A 19,338-nucleotide genomic window follows, 5' to 3' on the forward strand; every position below is an offset into this window, starting at 1 on the left:
GTAGTTTTGAAACTTTTGTGCTCCCCATTCTTTATCTTGACTGCAGCTACCCATCAACTATGGCGTTTTAGATATAGAAGAAAGCAATACAATGATAGTCTTGATCCTTTAGAGTGTCTGATTGCATTACCAACAGTGTAGCAGCTCTAACCGGAGCTCAACTTTTAGCATTTAGCCTACGTATCAAGGTACGTTTTGCCACTCAAAATGGCGGACATATGTAACCACGCCCCTTTTCCAAGAGTTTTTATGTGGCCACACCCTTTTGGGCCGGAAGTGGGCAGATCTGCATAATCTATACTTCGAGGGGCGAGGTTTTTTCCACATGTGACAGATCACCAATTCGGCCTAAGACAATCTAGTCTGTGATCCATAAAGTTGGAAAGTAAGTAGAATATTACACGTACACAGTGCTTAATACATCTCTGTATACCTTAATTTGTAATAAGAAGCCATAATTTCGCTAGATATATAAATTATGTATGTGTACCGTCTTTCGTCTAATTATACAGCACCACCCTATAATAAAAGCGTTTGTTTTACTTCAATTGAGTGCCAAGTTTTATTGCTGATGCGTAGGTAAATTAAAAAAGAAAAGATAACGCAGCCTTAAATCGAGTATATCGAGGCTAGCCGGCTATAGTAAACTATATGATAGCCTAGCGGCTTGTGGAAACAGCAACAGTACTCTACGTTCTATTGATAAGCGCCACCCTAATATAATTATAAGCACAAAACTATAAAACTTCTATATTTGTGTGCCATTGGAAAATCATTATTAATTTTGTGGCGCTAAAAAATAAAGAAGGACGGTATCTGTGCTTGTAGCGGGTAATTTCCGGGGGTCAGAAAACTTTAAAGCAATATTTAGTAATATTATGGTGGCTGCGTATACTGCAGGGTAAGGTGGTCAAAATTTGTGGGTAAAATATTCGTGCTGAGGGATTCAATCTCAAGTTTTGTCCCCCCGAAAATTACCCCCTACAGTGTACTCTCCGAATAGTGGTACCAAAGCCTTCATTCGAATATCCTTTGTTCTTTAAAGAGGTATTTTATATGTACCGTAAAGTAACAGTATCTCTCATATAAAAGTTCTCGTTCCGCATGTAGGGTATCCCTCATAAAAGCGTACCGTTCAAAGGCGATAAACGGCCACATAGAAACCGTTCAGAAGCGTTGGGCCAGCTAAAACGGCACTGAAATTACCCGTTTTCATTCCGTAACAACGATAGCACGTATATGCACCAGTAGCATGACGATTATTACGCTCGGTATACGGTTGCTAGCTAGCTGGCTACAGTGTTCAAGAAATCAAACTGGTGAACTGTTATACTAATAAAAATCCACAGACAGCTACAGAGCCTCTAAGAATTAAGTGAGGTCAAGCGAGCTAGTTAGTAACTAGCTCGCTTAACCTCACTTATTCTTTACTGACATTCAACCTAAAAATTTTATACTATGTTTAATGTACATGACATTATACGATTGTGTATAATTATGCCTCGAGGTGTAGCCGCACAAGGGATACGGTAAAGCTGACTGTGTGTGTGTGTCTGTGTCTGTGTCTGTCTGTTCCAGCTGTAACTGCTCAACAGTTGCAATGCAACGAAACAGCTTCTATAAGGCTTCTAGCCATGTTCTTTTGGATTTTGATTCATGGATTAAGCTTCTTTCTCGAGTTATGGCCAGTTTGACTCACATTAATAGCTGTTGCAGTCTCTTCAGAATCTTTCATAGCATCATCTGTTCGCACAAACTTTCTATTGAGTTAGTCTTGCACTAAAGCACTAGCTTTTTGTTAGCTACAAGAGTCAGAAATAATCTGTTAAAACAGCTAGCTATAGTAGCCATTTCTGAACTTGATCTCTTTGGACACACACCCTTTAATTATTCCTGTGGATGTAATGCGCATGCGCGCTCATCCCCCACATGTTAGAGAATCATTTGCATAATCAACTTACTTCTTTTTCTTGGGCACAGCTTGTTTATAATGGAAGTGTGCAACGAATATATTCCCAACTTGGGGTCTGTATCATAGCAACTGGGTAGGGTTTAACTACCATAAACTCCCGCATTCCTCATAAACTCCCTTGCCTTGAGGACGCAGATGGGTGGGGCTCACTGCTTGGACATTGACAAGTTAGTGCGTAGCTTAGTACTGGCTACAAGCTATACGCACAAGCTTTTTGTTCGTTTTCAATAGTTTTTGAGACTGTTAGCTAGTTGTATCCAAGGTGATCAAGGTAGCTTAGGTAGCAAGTACTTTTCATTGAAGTGGGTATAATTATAACACTTATTGTCCACTACATTCGAATTTATGGCAAACGTAAACCATCCTTGGCCTCGGGGCTTCGCCTTCGTCCTCGGAGGTTTACTGTTATAAATTCTGATGTAATGGACAATAAGTACGTATAACGTGTACTGTTGATTTGCTACTGCCAACTTTCATAGTGAATGCAAGAAGTTGTACAGTCTCTCCATAGCTTTTATGTGTTCCTGGATTACCGTATATGCTCGATTAGAGGCCGCTCTCAAATAGTAGCCTCAGTGAACTTTGACTCGAGCATTTCTGCACGTGGCAGCCAAAAAAATTATTAATACTAGCAGCTAGCTACTAGGTACAGGCAAGGGCGTATACAGAGAAGAGGGCATGCAACTCACCCTATTCTCAGAATCATCCGACTTCGTATTGAGCTATTTTTAGAACTGCCCACAAAAACTCCCACATGTAACGTTTGACCACACAAGGTAAATCAAGGTCTTTTGTATATCTGCAGCTAGCTAGCTCAATTGCAGCATAGTAGAACTAGTTACTCAGCAGCAGTATGGCTCGCACTAGCAGTGTAAAAGGCAATATCCAAACCATCCAACAGTTGCAACGCCAAGAAGATGAAACCTAAGTACAATAAACCTGTCTTCCTGAGTCTCTGGTACTTCTTAACAATACTCCCAGCACTAATAACTTCCCGCTCGAAGGGATTGTCTTGGACCTGGCTGAATTAGGACTGGTCATGACACCTCTCTAAATAATACTGTACTGTTTAGCTAGCTAGCTAGCTAGCAAAGGCAGCTCTGATGTACACGCCCATAATTATAACTCCGTAAATAACGCCGCCCACTTGTTCACGTCCGTATACAGGATTCTATTTTTAGTATATCCGGCCTCTGATACGAAGTCGGATGAGTACGTGCGGTACATAGTGAGTTGCATGCCCTCTTTTCTGTATACGCCCTCGGTACAGGTACGTAGCAGCTTGTTAGTGCTTCACAAACTTTCTCATGGCAGAGTTCAAGTTTTATGGAAAAGGTTTGAATTAGCTGGAGCTAATAAACGCCGCTCTTGAACAGTGGCCTCTCTCGAATTGTAGCCTCCTCTTCCAGCAAAATGTAGCCGCGGCTCCTGATCAAGCATATATATATATGGTACACCAGTCACCAGGACATTTTAGCTAGCTTTGTATAATTATACAGAATAAATAAAACGTATTACTAACTCAACAAAATTATATTCCGTAGAACAATAATTATACGTAATTAAGATGTGTTTATGAATAATACGCTACCAGTTTTGCGTTTTTCTGGCTCCGTTCAAACGTAACGCAGCGGAAATTTTTATAGGGCTACTGTAGGGCACTCGAAGTAGAAATTTAGTTTCAGCTCCTCCTTCCTTGTATATATTGATTCGGGCAGGGGAGGGGTAGAGGACATTTTGACGTCATGTTTCATCATGAAATTGGCTTTAGAACAAGCTCACATTACAACTTGAGCATGAGATCTTGCAAGCACGTACATGGCATTTTATGTTATATGCATGTGCAGAAGGCAATACCCTTAAATCAGGGAGGTTGACAATAATTATGCTAGCGGGAAGCAGAGCTGAAACTATGTTTATTCCATGTAAATACCGGACATATTCACAATCTAGCCCAGATAGAATATTCTGTCAGTAGTTTACTCTATACAACATTGTACTTCAACTTACAAATAGCACCACAATTTGAATGGCTACACCATTTAATTTTTCCATGACTCTACAGGTAGGCTGATGGACAACCCCCCTCTCGTTCCCCCTCTGCATGGGACACGCTACTTGTACGAAGACAGCTTCAAGTACTACTTCCCGTATGGCAATGTTCCTGCAGTAAACTTTCTCGAATGCGTGCCCTGGGAAATCAAAAGCCCTGATATTTTGGTGCTTGCCTGTGGAGACTTGCGTTCTGTTTTCTACACTATTTGGAAGAACTTCAACGGAGGTTTTGAACAGACATTTGAAAGCACGAATTTTACGATTCACGACGTGTCGGCCGCTGTTTCAGCGAGGAATATCCTCTTCCTGTATCTCTGCATCAAGATTCCTAAAGACAGTGCTAGTCGTAAAAAATGGCTATGTGCATTTTGGAGCATCTGGTTCTGCCACGAGCTACTACCTGACCACGAGCAAACCTTGCATGAGGCTTTGAAGACCCTTCTAGAATATTCCAAGAACTGGTCTAGCCCCGACAACCCTCTGTCTTCGTTTGTACAATTCTACAACCCTAAAACCCTCACTGACATCAAAGAATTTTGGTCCATGTGGTGCCACGAGAAGGTCATGGCATCAGTTAGAGCGATGAGGGCTGCCAGACAGGTTGAAATGAGCAAGCTACAAGGAAAAACAGAGGGTGAAGCATCTCTTGGATTGTTTGATCTCACTGGCATGTTGGGCTCAAATCTTAACAAACCGCAAACTATACGACTGAGAAACGAGTACAAAGCCTATCTCGACTCTGGAAATGCGTATGCTGAAGAACTAACTGAAGAGCCACAAAAGAAGAGAAAAGTGAATCCCACATTTATCGAGAAGCGTGGAGAATATGGCATGTATTACATTCAATGCCCCTACCGTTGTTTTCATCAAGTGTACATCACTAATATCAAGAAAATGCTTAGAGCAGGCATGCATGTTACCGATTCCGACAGGAAATACATCGAAGTCAGTGTAGAAGCCTATGAGGAACAACCTCTTCTTGCCAACAGCTTTCAACAATTCGCATTGTGGGTGTGTAGTACAGCTGATACGTTTCGATGTCGACAAAAGAAAGTTTCGTTCAACTTTGTTTGCTGCATAGATCCCATTTCTTTCTGCTACCTCAATAGTAACAAGTTCAACATGGTGTTTGCCTTCACCATCATTGACCTGTGTGCTCCTCCAGCACTAGTCTTAGCTGGCGTCAGACTTCTCCAAAATGGTGGTCGTTTTGTGTGTGGGTCCGTTCTTCATCTAGACCTTGCTAAAACTATCCAAGAGTTTATTATGGAGTCCTTCGGGTTCTCCTCCAAGTTTCTACCTGTGATTTGTGGCATCAGGTGTGTGAACCACGAGGGGGAAGGTTATTCCAGTATTGTTTCAAGCGAACACCTTTGCCTCGAAACAGCAGACACAGACGCAAGACAATCCTCGATGCGTGAGAAGCTAATTTACTGGGAAAAAGTGGACATGTCACCCCCGCTTGTGATCAACTCTATGTTCGATTGTCCGAAGTTATGTGCTGCACTCGTAAACTGCTTTTACGTCTGCTGTACTCCACTCTTAACACATCATCCTGTCGGAAAAACGGTGTTAAACAATCTCTGTACTGATACAGCCATTCAGATCCTCCACTCATTTGCTGTTAGACTCGAGCCAAGCGTCATTAGCTCACATGAGTTTTGGGAGCCATTTGTTGAAGAAGTGAAAAAGAACAAACAAATGCAAGCCTTCTATGCAACGATTCAAATCCAAGCCCTTGTCACTGGGATTCATCTACACTTCACTCTGGACAAGTCTAACTGCCCCACTTGTTTGGACAAGCCCATCTCCAGCTACGCTGGGCTGCTTCGTATGGAAGTGCCCATAGAGAAGATATCTGATCGCCATCCCCTTTATTCAATTTTCGTCACCCAGGAGAAACTCAAATCACCTGAGGGACTGTGTGCCAATGCAAACATGTCTTTTTTGGTGGCCTTTACCGAGTCTTTGTACCGACTTTCCGCTCATCACTTGGACTGCACATCAGGAACTATTCTTGGAAATATTTTGCAACTCAGTTGTCTAGTTCCTCTCGAATTTGTTGAAAAGGACTACTCGTTTTCGCTCAACGAATTCACCAGGCATAAAGACACAAAAGGTCAGGTTTATACTTGGCCGAACCTGATGATTGTACATGGTAAACTCAGAGATTACCTTGTCAGAGATCAAGTCATTCCAAAAGGAAAACTTTCTTCACAATATGTTGCCCCCGAGCCCTACTCTCTCGGTACTGTAATCAAAAATGTTGGAAACGGAGATCTTTTTGAAACAACTCTCAGTCTAGCTGAGGGCAAACCAGAATTACTGACAACAAAACTGGATATCCAGAAAGTCTCTAACACTCAAGTGAAAACTGTGTGTGGAGACAGCAGTTCAGTGATCAAATACCCTTATCCTGTGTATTTCAATAAGATGAATTTACAACGTTCCAAGAAATCGAAAACTCTCGTAATTAAAGCTCAACGTAGGTGCTACAATTACGATGACGAAGGACAGATTTTTCACGTTAACCCTGAAGACCATTTCTCTCTCCCTCCAGTGATTGTTGATCCTGTCACCCTGGAACTCTTCATGAGAATGCAGTATGCTTCCAAAGAGATCATGTTCAAGACAAATGCACAACATGGTAAGGGTGTGTGTCGACTAACGCTAAGTGTTGAACAGATGGTCAGGCAAATGCTTACGACAAACGATACCATCTACGTTATGCTCTCCTTAGAGAGTGAGCAACTTTGGGGTATTGTGGAGGTTCTCAACAGGGTTGTTGACGTCAACAGAAAAGTACCCGCTGTTCATGTGAGCTACCTTTTCCTTGACGAATTTCCTGGACAAGTTTCGGATGTTGTACAAAAAGCAGTGTATGTGGGGGCGTATCAACAAGGAATTAAAGCTGTCAAACTGCAGTTTCTACAAGAGCATTTCCAGTATGTAAAAGAAGTATTTCTCAGCTTCTCAAAAAACACTCTTCAGTCCTCACTTTCGAAGTCTTCAGTTGTGCCCACTCTTGAGCTTAAGCAGTCTGTCAGTCAAGCGGTTGTGTATCCTCTATATGAAGACCCAGGCCGAGCGGTAAAAGATCTCCAATGCCCCATGTGTCGAGGAGCTTTGAAGGTGGAAACTATGCAGAGATGTGCCTGTGAGGAGGTGGGATACTGTAGCGTTGTGTGTAAGGAGCGCCATTTCCAAGAGCATATTCAAGAATGCAAGTTGTTAAAATATGCAACGGGTAAATCTAAGGCTACTAAATCTGAGGCTACTAAATCTGAGGCTACTAGTCAAAAACAGATTGTTGAAGATAAAGAACGTTGTGCATATTGTTGGAAGAGTACTCCCTCTCTCAAATCGTGTGCTAAGTGCCGCAAGATTATGTACTGTGGTCGAGAGTGTCAAAAAAGTCACTGGAAAACACACAAAAACGATTGTATCGTTACCAGCGACGCAGATAAGAAAAGCAAACCAAAATGCAATAGCTGTGAGAAAGAGATAACTGATGAACTAACTAAGTGTATAGGATGTGAGAGTATGTCCTATTGCAGTATAAAATGCCAGACATACCACTGGAGACAACACAAGCTCAAGTGTAAGGGCTCTTCTGGAGTCAAGGAGACTGGTAAACCCAGCGAAGGCAAAGGCTCTTCTAAGCCCGGTGGAATCAAGGGCACTAGTAATCTCAGCGAAGGCAAAGGCTCTTCTAAGCCCGGTGGAATCAAGGGCACTGGTAATCTCAGCGAAGGCACAGACTCTTCTAAACCCAGCAAAATCAAGGGCACTGGTACACCTAGCGAAGGCACATGCTCTTCTAAACCCAGTGAAGTCAGTGGTGCCACTAAACCTAGCAGTACCGCTAAAACCAGCGAAATCAAGGACTCTTCTAAACCAAGTGAAGTCAAGGGCATTGCTAAACCAGAGTGCTCTTCTAACGTGAGCAAAGCTACTGCCAGCCCAGGTACCAACTCAAAGCAACAAAAAAAAGGAAAGATGAAAATTAAATCTGGACAGCAAACCTCAAGCACCAAGAAATATCTCGATTCAAAGCAAAAGCAGAATGAAGACCCTACTTCTCAACCTGAATCTTTGTCTTCGAGCCCAGACACACTCGATACTACTGCCAGTGAGAGGACAACTGAAAAGGAGAAGGCCAAGGCCAAGACTGGAGTGAGTATGCGATGTGCGTACTGTGAAAAGAAGCCGACTAAGCCTCAGCGTTGTGCCAGGTGCCAGAAGGTGTTCTACTGTGGACATGAGTGTCAAAGGTCTCACTGGAAAGAACACAAGCCAATTTGCAAGTCGATTAACTAATGTGCTATGTATAACTCACTGAACTTTTGTTACCTTAGCTATAATTATTACGTAGTTTTATTCACACTTATTATGGTTATTGTATAGTTCTTTCTTGCTTTGATTTGATGAACACACTATTATAGCGGCATGCATGTATATAATTATGTTGCTATTATTGATCAAACACAATCGCTTATGCTTGCATGGTTAATTCTAATGTACATGCATGTGTAAGATACCCCCCCCCCCCCCCCTCCTCCCTAGAAGAAATTACACATAATATGCAAAGCAACCCAAAAACCCACATGCATGCACCTACAAAAATATTTTCTGGTGGGCATGCCTCCAGACTCCCCTTATATATAATCGGCAGCACTCTCCACATGAATTATTTCCTACTTCAAAATCCTTTTATTATGACACCCCCCCCCCCCCCGAGTTTATATAACATAGAACTATCACATGATCACCTGTAGGTTTCATAACAGGTAAACCAAAACAGTTTTTTTTAATACTGTGTATGCATGTCCTTCAGATAATGTAGGATATACACAATAGGTGTCCCCCTCCCTCACAAAAATTAACAATAATTATAAAGATTCAAACATGTAATGATAATAATGGCAGCATTATTGTGATAGGATCGAGTCATTTTTAATTTAATGAAACTGAAAGACGGAGACAGTCTCTTCAGGTATATGTTGGAGAGAGATACTTTGATACCTGCAAGCGTGTGTTTAAAATAGAGAAGTTAACTTATTAACAACACCAACAGCATAATAATAATTTGTAACACAAAGGTTTCAGATAATCTAGAGAGTCATGTAGAATGTTTGGGTACATAATTTATTGGAAATACTAACACGGTACACATTGTTAAGAATAAGCTAGTGTAATGATCATTGCATACATGGACTCTAACATTGGCCCAAGGACAACCATACACAGTGTGTGCATGAACTTTCTCACCATTCTGACGACTTGTGATAATAATATCCGTCAATGGTTCCTTTTGAGGACTGAAAGCAGATGTAGTAAAAACCAGAGAAAGAAGCTCCACTGATGTCTTTGATATTGTGATCAGGCACAAGAAAATGTTCCTGTATGCATAATTATGTACGGTTGATTACAGTGGAACCTCTAAATAACGGACATGGTATTGATCTATAAATCCGTCCTTAAAATTTAGTTTCCTACATGCATAATTAGAGAAAAAGTAATTCTCTAATGGATGTACACTGGCCCCTCGTGTCCAGAGGTTACACTGCAGAGGAGGTACGGCATGCAGGAGCAATTAGCAATTAGCAATTAGCAATTAGGGTTAATTGACAATTAACTATTACATAACGAACGCATGCTGTGATTATTATCGAGTCAGCAAATAATTATGTGTAGCTAAAAGTATGTGATGCTCAGTGCAGTCGGACCTTATGCCTGAGAACTAACAGGCTAGCTACATAGAAGTATCTTGCCTGTTGTTTTTATTTTAAACGCTGAGTTTTACACAAATATTTGTTGATTCAGCAGCACGTTGATTGTGATTGTATGTACCAATTGCTCCTGCATGCCGTACTTCTCTGGTTACACTGTACACAACTATTGTGCTACATGTATGAATCGCTACTATATTGTGGTCTATACATGCATGTAAGAAGCAGGGCCAGCATTCAACACAAAAAAGCAAAAAAGGTGTTTAGCATCTACATGTACATGTACATAATACATTGTGAAGCAGTGCTTATTAATAATTTCCTGTGATAATGGATAACAGAAATGATTAATATGAGTACATGTAGTCAACTCCGGAAATTCAAATTGGATTAACACAACAGTAGTGTAACCAGGCACATATAATTATACAAAAATCATGAGTGTGTGTACATGTAGAATTACATACCTTCCAGCGCATGAACACAGAGTTAGTCTCCTCCAGTTGGGAGTAGGAAAAATCATCAGAATTGAACGTTTTTATGAAGGGTCCAAAGGCAGGGAACTTGCTCCAGTGTTTCCGGTCTACATCCTCGTGGGCGTCCCACTTACGAGTGAGGAACGGGTATCGTGCACTAATGATCTCGCCCTCAAAGAATGTTGTGAGTGTGGGGTACTCCTGTGTTGGTGTGGAAAATACATGCCATTAAAAAGCCACAGTAAATGAAAGCACTGCAGGTGCTGATGCGTCGCCTCGGTGGATGTGCAAAACTGCTGTTCATAAAGCTACTAGATATAGATAGCTAATTACATACATAATAATTATGATTACCATGATGCACAATTCTGCATGCAGGCATAATCACGAGGAAACTCAGAGTGAGGAAACTCAGAGTGAGAAATGATCGACCATGATTGGTGCTTAAACAAATTGGTGCTAAAAAGAATGCCAAAGTCAAAGTCGAAAATTAATGGCTGCTATACACAGTGCAAAGCTTTTTTCTCACCTTGCAGCTACTAATAGCTAGTGTTAATACAGAGCTAACTACTAGGACTAGAAAGATTTTGCTACGCACGAGTCTGAACAGTCTGCAATGGCCTGTAAAGTAAGCAAAACTAGCATAATTCGACAACGAAGCGCAGATCCACAAATTGAAATCCAAGAAAACAAGCGCTTGCACTTAATTTGATCAGTGAGAGCTAGCAGCTGTAACAGTCTACACACACACACAAAATACTACTATAGTATACTTTGCTGCGCATAAGGTTCAGATTATAACGACGACAGTTTCAGTACCTGGGTCACAAGCTAGCACACATAACTAAAAATAGTGTTACGCCAGAACAGACAACTCAAAGTGCCCACAACACTTACCTCTGTGAGACCCTGGATCTTCAAATAACCGCATACAGTAGAATTCTTGTAATCTACATGCTGTGGAGAGAAAAGTACACATCACCATCTGGCCTTCAGTGAGTGTAAACACGAGTTATTAATGTCGGCAGTAGATCTACAGCTATAACTAGCGACTCGTGAATGTATCTCTAGGGGACTGTATAAGTTAGGAAGGCATGGTTTGAATTTTGAGTGGTACAATAAATAATGCTTAGCTAACCTTGAAGTTGACTTCAACATGGTATTTGTTTCCTTTGCTCTGCTGGTGTCCAGTGAACCTGCTCCCACTGTGCAGGGCGGTGGTGGGGAAACCAGACTGAGGCCCTGCCCCATCACAGCTCGTTACAGGGTCACCAGTCCCACCCAATATACCTGGCATTCTGAGTGGCCTATAAATGGTTTGGTGAGGTATATGCACATAGCTCTCGACATAGTTAGCTAGCTAGTCTACAACATTAACACACAACATTTTTAACAGGTACATGCATTTCAATAGCTATATTAATCTTACATGTGCCTCTTACTCTTTAAATAAGAACTCTAGTCTTACCCTCTTTAAATAAGAACTCTAGGCCCTAGTCTTACCCTCTTTGTTTTTCTTGATGTATAGTCTAGGCCGATCTACGTCCACAGTAGATATCTACACACGTACACGTATACACAAACCTTAACCACATGGCTTTTTTTAGAAAAAAACTGCTAACAATGCAAATGGGTGGAGCTAGGTAGACCTTTGACCCATTGACCTTTAACCTTCCAAAATGATGCTCCAAAGAATATTGAGTGTGCATGGTGCAATCGCTTTGGCTTTCAAAAGATGATGAAATCTTTAGGTATGTTGTGTATTCAGTGCTCTAACATACAGCTATGTACACACTAAGCTCCAAAAGGATATGAATTTCCTTTTGAAGTGAATTCAATACTAGTATATTCAATAGCCTGGTATTGTATGTTCGTATTGTTTTGAGCAGTGACAATGGCAACATAGCCTAGAGGTTGTGCAATACCCTTCCGTCTATAAGTACCTCCTCCATTATGTTTAGCTGCATTCTCTCTCTATGAACAGTCAGTAGATACATAGTACAGTACAGCATTTGTACAGTTCCAGGATGACTAGAACATAGACCTAGATACTGTAGCTACTTGGTGTGATGGTCTTAATTCATCAGTTTATCATGGACGACTGGTTAAATTGACGGCAAATATGAACTAACATTTCTACTACAAAATGATCAACCCCATACCATGTAAGATTTAGTGATTGTACATGTGTACCATTGTATCATTATTACAGTCATGTTTATGTTAATGTATGGTAGCTTAATTATATCCCAATTTGCATTCCGTGCAGAACGTCTCAAAGCTCTGCACAGACCAGATAGAATTACCCCAAGAACATTGCACTGATTATCCCTAATCCCTGAAAAAATCACCCGAAATGGCTGGTGCACCAATAGTACAGATACCCTCCAATGAAGATTGTATTCACATCACTATGGAGACAGCACAAGTAAACTCTACCCCTCCCACCCTCAAGAAAGTGGGAATGCCAAATGGCATCATCATGGATACCCCAGAAACCTTTGATATATTTTGTTCTGTTCCCGTCAATGGAATTGATGGACCTACCAAAAACCCCAAGGTATTTTTTGCTTCAGTTACATATACGTAGTTGGCTGTGCTTGTGTGACAACCTGTACTGGTGTAGTGTGTAACAATGGTACATGCACGTAGTAACTGCCACAGGGTGATTATGGTAGATTACCGGACAAAATTCTTATCTATGCAAGTAGTTACAGACTTCGCCTGCTTTCACATCATTCACATTGTATATACAATACGTGCTTACAACAGTTAACCACCACGCACACATCCCACACTCATACAGTTTCAGTTTGTAGCTCCCACTGCTGAAGAGTTTGATCTCCTTCAGAGACAGATGAAGGCCAGATTATCTGAGGGACAGGGAGAGACTATCTTTGAGATTGGCCTTGGAGGTACTTTTGTACTTGTACTACTGCACGCATTTTGCAGTCAATTCACATCTTAGGGTTTTAACAGTAACTCTAAATGTGCCTACTGTACAATAATTAGGATACGTATTGAATGCATGGGGCAGTGGTGCTGCTCACTCACTTAAAAACTACTTATCACCGACTGTTGCATACAGTGTGTACTTATGTGCATGTACAGGTACACAGTTCACCCCCAAACCCCTCTCAGGTGGCTGTTCGTCTGGTGGTCTCTCCCCCGACGAATTAGAGGCCTCACTGGCCACCCTCCAGAGTCTGGCGGTCACTATTGATGCAGACACCTCAATCCTCCGTAGGAAACCAGCCGAGGGTGGGATGGTTGCTGAGTGCCTTGTGAGGAGGCGAGTGGAAGAGGACGACTTCCTGGAAGTCAGGTAGGGAGTGTTAATAGCTGCTTTCACTCTCTAGCTTGTCTCTATACACTGTACATGCTCATGTAACTACTACGTGTATGTCCAGCACAACTTTTTCACTATTGAGTCTTGACTGTTCCATGACTAAATTCAAAAACTTGCAGTTGTACATGTAGTACCCAAATTATAATTGTTTCCATATGGGCCTGCACATTTACTGAGCAACTTTACAACACTAGAAGAATGTTACGATTGAACAAACACAGTGACACTGTCACTACACACTCCACATTGTACATGTAAGTAACACAATGCAGGGTTAAATTGTTCCATGCACGTACATACAGTGAAACCCCTTAAGGGAACAAAGTTTTGGTTATTAGAAGTGGCCTTGTTGAGGAGTGTTTTGTCCATTTGCATGGGATCTGGATACTTGGCCTTCATATCGAAGGGTGACTGAAGATGTGTACATGTACATGTATATGTACCTATTGTTCATTCCTAATAGGGTGGCCGTAGTTGGGAATGTGGATGCCGGTAAGAGTACCCTCCTAGGAGTGCTCACACACGGGGACCTCGATAATGGGCGTGGTGTTGCTAGGCAACGGCTGTTCCGGCACAAGCATGAGATGGAGACAGGTCGAACATCAAGTGTGAGCAATGACATCCTGGGGTTCGACAAGGATGGCAGGGTCATCAACAAGTCGGATGGGCATGGTGAGGGCTGCATGGAGCTCGCTTTATTCTCTACACAAACTTACATTGTACCATATAGCGAGTTATTTTCGAGGCACTAACATTTTTGCGGTTTTCGCGGATTGACCTCGAACCTCGAAAATGTAGTGCCTCGAAAAAGACCTCTACTGTAAGGGTATGGTTATTTGAACCTCTATCCTCGAAAAAAAATCCACGAAAATTTAGTGCCTCAAAAATAACCCGCTATACGGTATACATGTACATAATTATATGAGATTTGTCTGTTCAAGGTGATACCTACATTTTTGCATGTACGTGTATTGTGCTCCTGATTGTACATGTAGGCTCATCTAAGAGCCCCTAGTACATGTGTACGTACGTACCTAGTTTTGAGAATATGTAGTCCTCAAATAGTCAGATTAGGAACTATAATCATTATTCCACAACTACAGGAGTGCTAGACTGGCTGAATATCTGTCGAGCATCTTCAAAGGTCATCACTTTCATCGATCTTGCTGGCCATGAAAAGTACCTCAAGACCACCATTTTTGGCATGACTGGGCATGCTCCAGACTTCTGTATGCTCATGGTGGGTGCCAATGCTGGCGTCATTGGAATGACAAAAGGTGAGTTTACTGTAAACATTACAAGCTACATGTACATAATTATATTCCGGTAAATATTTTATTTTGTGTACGTACTACGCATTTTATAGTACTACATCGCACATGTGTATAATTTGAAAGATTTCTTGGAGGTAATGATGTGTACGTGTGCTAGTACATTTAAATACAATCTCTTCCTTTATACAGAACATCTTGGTCTGGCCCTTGCCCTCAGTGTCCCTGTGTTTGTGGTGGTGACAAAGATTGACATGTGCCCCCCAAACGTGCTCCAAGAGACAATGAAGCTCCTGATGAGGGTCCTTAAATCTCCTGGCTGTCGGAAGATCCCCGTCCTCGTCCAGTCCCAAGATGATGTCATCACATCCGCCACCAACTTCACCTCTGAGAGGTATGCAAGGCATTTGTGAGATCATGTCTCTTGGACGTGCACGTATTTTACTTACGTAGTGTAGTTGATTTCACTGTACATATTTAGTTCTGTACACAAGGCTTGGAGCTGTTTGTACAACAAGCATTTGAGCAATGCCTTGTAAGTACATATCCTACCAGTAAGTTCATACATGTATGTGGCATAATTATTAACCCGAGGCCATGCTGCGGCCAGCGGGTTATAGTAGTCGTTTGGTTTGTTTGTTTGTGTGTGACATGTGAGTCTACTCACCTGAATGCCATAGCACTGCGTTTACAGCATGGATAGCCTCCACAACAAGTTATTAGTTTGCTGATTTTAGGCTAAGAAGCTTGAACTTGCACGTACTATATTACTAGAATATTTTGCTGGTGAACAACCTTGAGCCAAGTCAGCAGAAAAACTACCTTTTGCGATCAACTATTGTGTTATGGCAAAGGATTGTGTGTATTTACCAGTGCTAATTAAGGTTTTGTGATTTTATTGTTGCAAAGTGATCAACACTCGCAAAGTTCGCATATTATGTTTGACACTCGCAAAACATTCTAGTAATGCGGTGCGTTGGCTGCATGGCTAGCTACGTAGCTACGTGCTGCATGCGGCCTTTATTCGAGGCAATTACGATTGTGGTTTATTGTTTTGGAAGTGCTTCTTTGCTGACTGTGGATCCAAGCATCAGGACTCCAGGAAAGGAACCATACTTCTAAGACTCCAGGCTTCTTTGCTGTGATCCTAGCCCACAGTGCATGTTTATGTACCACTAAAATTATGTTTCTGCACCCCTCCAGTCTGGTTTAGTTTTATTGCTCCTGAGCTGCTGCTCAATCATACTGTATATTACTCCTTGGGTTTCTATAGATCTTTATCATGTCACCAGCGAGGGTTTGCACTTTAGTGCTCTAGTTAGCAGGCAAAAATTTGCAGAACACATATATGGATCTTACAGTTTACTATGCGTAGTTGGGAGGATTGTTTGCTATAATAATGTATGTACCGTATATCTTCTAATTTATCGGACACTTCTAATTACCCCGGACACTCTTTTGGGCAATTTTCGCTGTTCTAATACAACGGACACTCCAGTGCTTTAATATTACATTCGTTCTAAATATCCGGACAATATCTTGAATAGACTGCAAGTAAGACTTAGAGTGCTGCAGTTAGATAGCTTTGAGTATCTAGTTTTAGATAGCTAGTGCAACTATTCAGTCGCACACTGTTCTATTAAACTTAGCTAGCTCGCATGCAGCTGCTTGCTTGTTCTAATTATTCCGGACACTTCGCATGATCTGTTCCAATTATACCTGGACAATTTCCAAAATAATTATTTTTTGCTGTCCGATAAATTAGAAGATATACGGTATATATTATAGTGTTAATATGATTGCTTGGTTCTACAGGATCTGCCCTATTTTCCAAGTGTCCAATGTGACAGGTGAGAACCTGGACCTGCTCAGGTCCTTCCTCAACCTGCTCTCAGGGAGAATGTCCGGGCAAGAGGACAAACCACCCGAGTTCCAGATAGACGAGACCTACTCTGTGCCTGTAAGTGTGTGTGTTCACAGTAAATGCTTGTATTCGTACATGTATATTGAACCAATTTCACAACAAGACACAGTCTATGCTACTGTTGTATTCTATACAATGAAATCAGCTGTACTTGAATGTTACCTCCCCCCCCAGGGAGTTGGCACTGTAGTGTCAGGAACGTGCATGCAGGGGGTGATCCGGTTCAATGATACTCTCCTACTGGGCCCCACCAGTCTGGGGGAGTTCGTACCAGTCACTATACGAGGCATTCAAAGGAAGAGGCTCCCTGTTCAGATGGTGAAGGGTGGGCAAACCGCCTCCTTTGCACTCAAGAAGGTGAGCCTGGGTGAAATACAAGTTGCCTACTAACAATTAGTCAATGTGCCGTTTTTACGTGTACAATTTGTACAGGCAGCGAAAATTCTTAAAGCAGAGCAGGTGTGCATGCAACATTAAGTGCATTCACTGATTGCACACCATCATATCCTGTCAATTCCCACACAATCTTACAGATGAAAAGGAGCCAGGTGCGCAAGGGGATGGTTATGGTGGACCCTCATGTGAACCCCATGGCTTGCTGGGAATTCAAGGGAGAAATCCTAGTCCTCCATCACCCCACCACCATCTCGCCAAAGTACCAAGCAATGGGTGAGTTACTGTCTGTCTCTCATACATGTGAATACTTTAATGTGCATGTGACACTGAGCTGAAATGAAAATGTACACAATCATGCATGTGCACTCTATAATTAATTTCTTGTCCCTGGCATAATAATATTATTGTATGTTCATGTACTTGTCCTACTACAGTCCACTCTGGGAGTACGAGGCAAACAGCCTCCATTTTGAGCATGGACCGAGAGCTCTTGCGTACGGGAGACAAAGCCACCTGCTTGTTTCGGTTCATCAAGTATCCGGAGTACCTACGTCCTGATACGAGAATGGTGTTCAGGGAGGGGAGGACCAAGGCTGTGGGAAGCATCACCACCATCATACCTCACATACCTGGTGAGCAGAGTACAGTGTAACCCTTTTATAACGGACACCTTTGATAAACAAGGTTTTAGCCCTTTTACAGATGTGGCTATTGTGTTAAGGGGTTGTTTTTCTACATAAACTGTTCATTTGGTGCGTCTGGCCTTTATATAATAGTTGGCCTTTCTTCAAAGGTGGCCGTTAATGGGTAGAATGATACCAAACAGTGCTATCTCCAGCCACTCCAATAAGCCCATTGAATGAGCTGTGCATTCGCTCCCATTCACCAATGCATGGCTTTAGCAGCGGTATATTCATTTGGTCGTATGCACCATTTAGAATAGAGTGTACGAGCGTTATAAAATACATTCATTTGAGAGCTGGGATACTTGTGTGCATAAGAACATTCTAGCTACCCTTTGTTGCTTTAACACTGATTATAGTTGGAACGTCTAATACAAGTGTGCTAAATACATGTACATTTACTAGAATGCCTGATCTACATGTACATGTATACAGATAATTATATCAAAGAAACATAGGCCTAAGTGTACACTGTAAAAATGTATTCATAGAGAGAGGGATTGGCAAAGGAAGTGGTACACGTCATGCTTCTACATTGAAGTCTACGTGGCCTGAAGCCATCCCAAGCATGCTATCCATGTTTCGCTCTGAAACTCCCACGAAACCCGGGAAACCTATTGTATCCAATGCATGCTTCTCAAAGACCCCTCCAACACTTAACCTAGTGCCCCCTGATGGTGAGTAGCATTTGGAAGAGAAGAAAAATGATTGTCTGTCGTGAAGTAGCTAGAGGTACACAGAATACCTGTATACCTATAGTACCTATGATATAGCTAAGGCTGTGTAAGTAAGTAGTGTTCTGTGTCCCGAATGGCCATAAGCGATTGGCAGCAGAACTGCTCGTGGACGTTTTACAGACAGAAAAATTGAATTAAATTCCCACGTTAGAAGTAAGCCTCGATTAAAACTGTGGGAAACACGGATCGGAACTCGAGGTCGCTTCCGTTGCCTCTACTGTATCTATTGTATCTATGGTGTATTTAAATGCTTGCATGCTTCATAATTCTTTTGTAATTCTTTTGTTGAGGCTGCTTATAGGCATGTGTCGTACGTGTTTTTAATTCATTGGTTATTTTTTAGGTACCCCCATTCCTGGTCTGCGTCAGAAGCCTCACATTCACCACCACAGACACGCCCACTCTGTACATGGGGGGCGGGGAAAAGGCCGAAGAGGGAAACGAAAAACAGGACTGCCTGGCAGTATAGATAGAAGCACAGCCTCTGTTGGTGTGTCTAACACAACACAAACATGATAGTTTTGTTTTTGACAAATTTGCAGGAACTATATAATTATGGTATAGCTGTAGTTCACTTCAAACTTTCATTAGTTACCCTATATAATTATATACCCCTCGTGCATTTTTTGTGTTTTATATTTTATATACACGATAATGAAACATTATTTAACCCTTTAACCTGCCTTTGACTCGTTATTGTAAATTATTGTTAGAAAAATATAACCGGTTTTCTATATATCATT

General features: G+C 41.7%; 3 protein-coding genes across 6 annotated transcripts; 2 read left to right on the forward strand and 1 right to left on the reverse strand.

Moving 5' to 3' along the window:
• Nucleotides 1-274: 274 nt before the first annotated feature.
• Nucleotides 275-8,531, forward strand: LOC135351251 (uncharacterized). Its single transcript, XM_064550216.1, has 2 exons — nt 275-385; nt 4,038-8,531. The coding sequence occupies exon 2, from the start codon at nt 4,046-4,048 to the stop codon at nt 8,345-8,347; it is 4,302 nt and encodes a 1,433-aa protein (XP_064406286.1). The 5' UTR covers nt 275-385; nt 4,038-4,045; the 3' UTR covers nt 8,348-8,531.
• A 256-nt stretch (nt 8,532-8,787) lies between these two features.
• LOC135351253 (glucose-induced degradation protein 4 homolog) lies at nt 8,788-11,880 on the reverse strand. 2 transcript variants are annotated; one of them, XM_064550221.1, is made up of 6 exons: nt 11,739-11,880; nt 11,374-11,542; nt 11,133-11,192; nt 10,227-10,436; nt 9,299-9,429; nt 8,788-9,052 (listed from the first exon to the last, which is right to left on the reverse strand). In XM_064550221.1, the coding sequence occupies exons 2-6, from the start codon at nt 11,530-11,532 to the stop codon at nt 8,989-8,991; spliced, it is 624 nt and encodes a 207-aa protein (XP_064406291.1). In that variant the 5' UTR covers nt 11,533-11,542; nt 11,739-11,880; the 3' UTR covers nt 8,788-8,988. The 2 variants fall into 2 exon arrangements, with proteins under 2 accessions (XP_064406291.1, XP_064406292.1); XM_064550222.1 differs by having other exon boundaries at nt 11,704-11,849.
• A 4-nt stretch (nt 11,881-11,884) lies between these two features.
• Nucleotides 11,885-19,273, forward strand: LOC135351252 (GTP-binding protein 1-like). Of its 3 annotated transcripts, XM_064550219.1 has the most exons (13): nt 11,925-11,986; nt 12,323-12,400; nt 12,505-12,795; nt 13,042-13,150; nt 13,377-13,560; nt 14,048-14,256; nt 14,688-14,861; nt 15,048-15,249; nt 16,671-16,815; nt 16,954-17,136; nt 17,313-17,448; nt 17,610-17,807; nt 18,939-19,273. In XM_064550219.1, exons 3-13 carry the CDS (start codon nt 12,592-12,594, stop codon nt 19,109-19,111), a joined length of 1,917 nt encoding a protein of 638 aa, XP_064406289.1. In that variant the 5' UTR covers nt 11,925-11,986; nt 12,323-12,400; nt 12,505-12,591; the 3' UTR covers nt 19,112-19,273. The 3 variants fall into 3 exon arrangements, with proteins under 3 accessions (XP_064406287.1, XP_064406289.1, XP_064406288.1); XM_064550217.1 differs by lacking the exon at nt 12,323-12,400 and having other exon boundaries at nt 11,885-11,986; XM_064550218.1 differs by lacking the exon at nt 11,925-11,986 and having other exon boundaries at nt 12,054-12,400.
• The last annotated feature ends 65 nt before the right edge of the window (nt 19,274-19,338 follow it).

Source organism: Halichondria panicea, chromosome 17 (assembly GCF_963675165.1).
Source record: "Halichondria panicea chromosome 17, odHalPani1.1, whole genome shotgun sequence".
Classification (NCBI taxonomy): domain Eukaryota; kingdom Metazoa; phylum Porifera; class Demospongiae; order Suberitida; family Halichondriidae; genus Halichondria; species Halichondria panicea.

What these genes read in the sequence shown, in the direction of transcription:
- LOC135351251 (XM_064550216.1), top strand. Translation starts at nt 4,046, where the DNA reads ATGGACAACCCCCCTCTCGTTCCCCCTCTGCATGGGACACGCTACTTG.
- LOC135351253 (XM_064550221.1), bottom strand. Translation starts at nt 11,532, where the DNA reads ATGCCAGGTATATTGGGTGGGACTGGTGACCCTGTAACGAGCTGTGAT. An exon ending in AGATCCAGGGTCTCACAGAG is followed by an intron (nt 10,437 to 11,132) that starts GTAAGTGTTGTG and finishes ACACCAACACAG; the next exon opens with GAGTACCCCACACTCACAAC. An exon ending in TATCACAAGTCGTCAGAATG is followed by an intron (nt 9,053 to 9,298) that starts GTGAGAAAGTTC and finishes ACACGCTTGCAG; the next exon opens with GTATCAAAGTATCTCTCTCC.
- LOC135351252 (XM_064550217.1), top strand. Translation starts at nt 12,592, where the DNA reads ATGGCTGGTGCACCAATAGTACAGATACCCTCCAATGAAGATTGTATT. An exon ending in GACGACTTCCTGGAAGTCAG is followed by an intron (nt 13,561 to 14,047) that starts GTAGGGAGTGTT and finishes CATTCCTAATAG; the next exon opens with GGTGGCCGTAGTTGGGAATG. An exon ending in CGTCATTGGAATGACAAAAG is followed by an intron (nt 14,862 to 15,047) that starts GTGAGTTTACTG and finishes TCCTTTATACAG; the next exon opens with AACATCTTGGTCTGGCCCTT.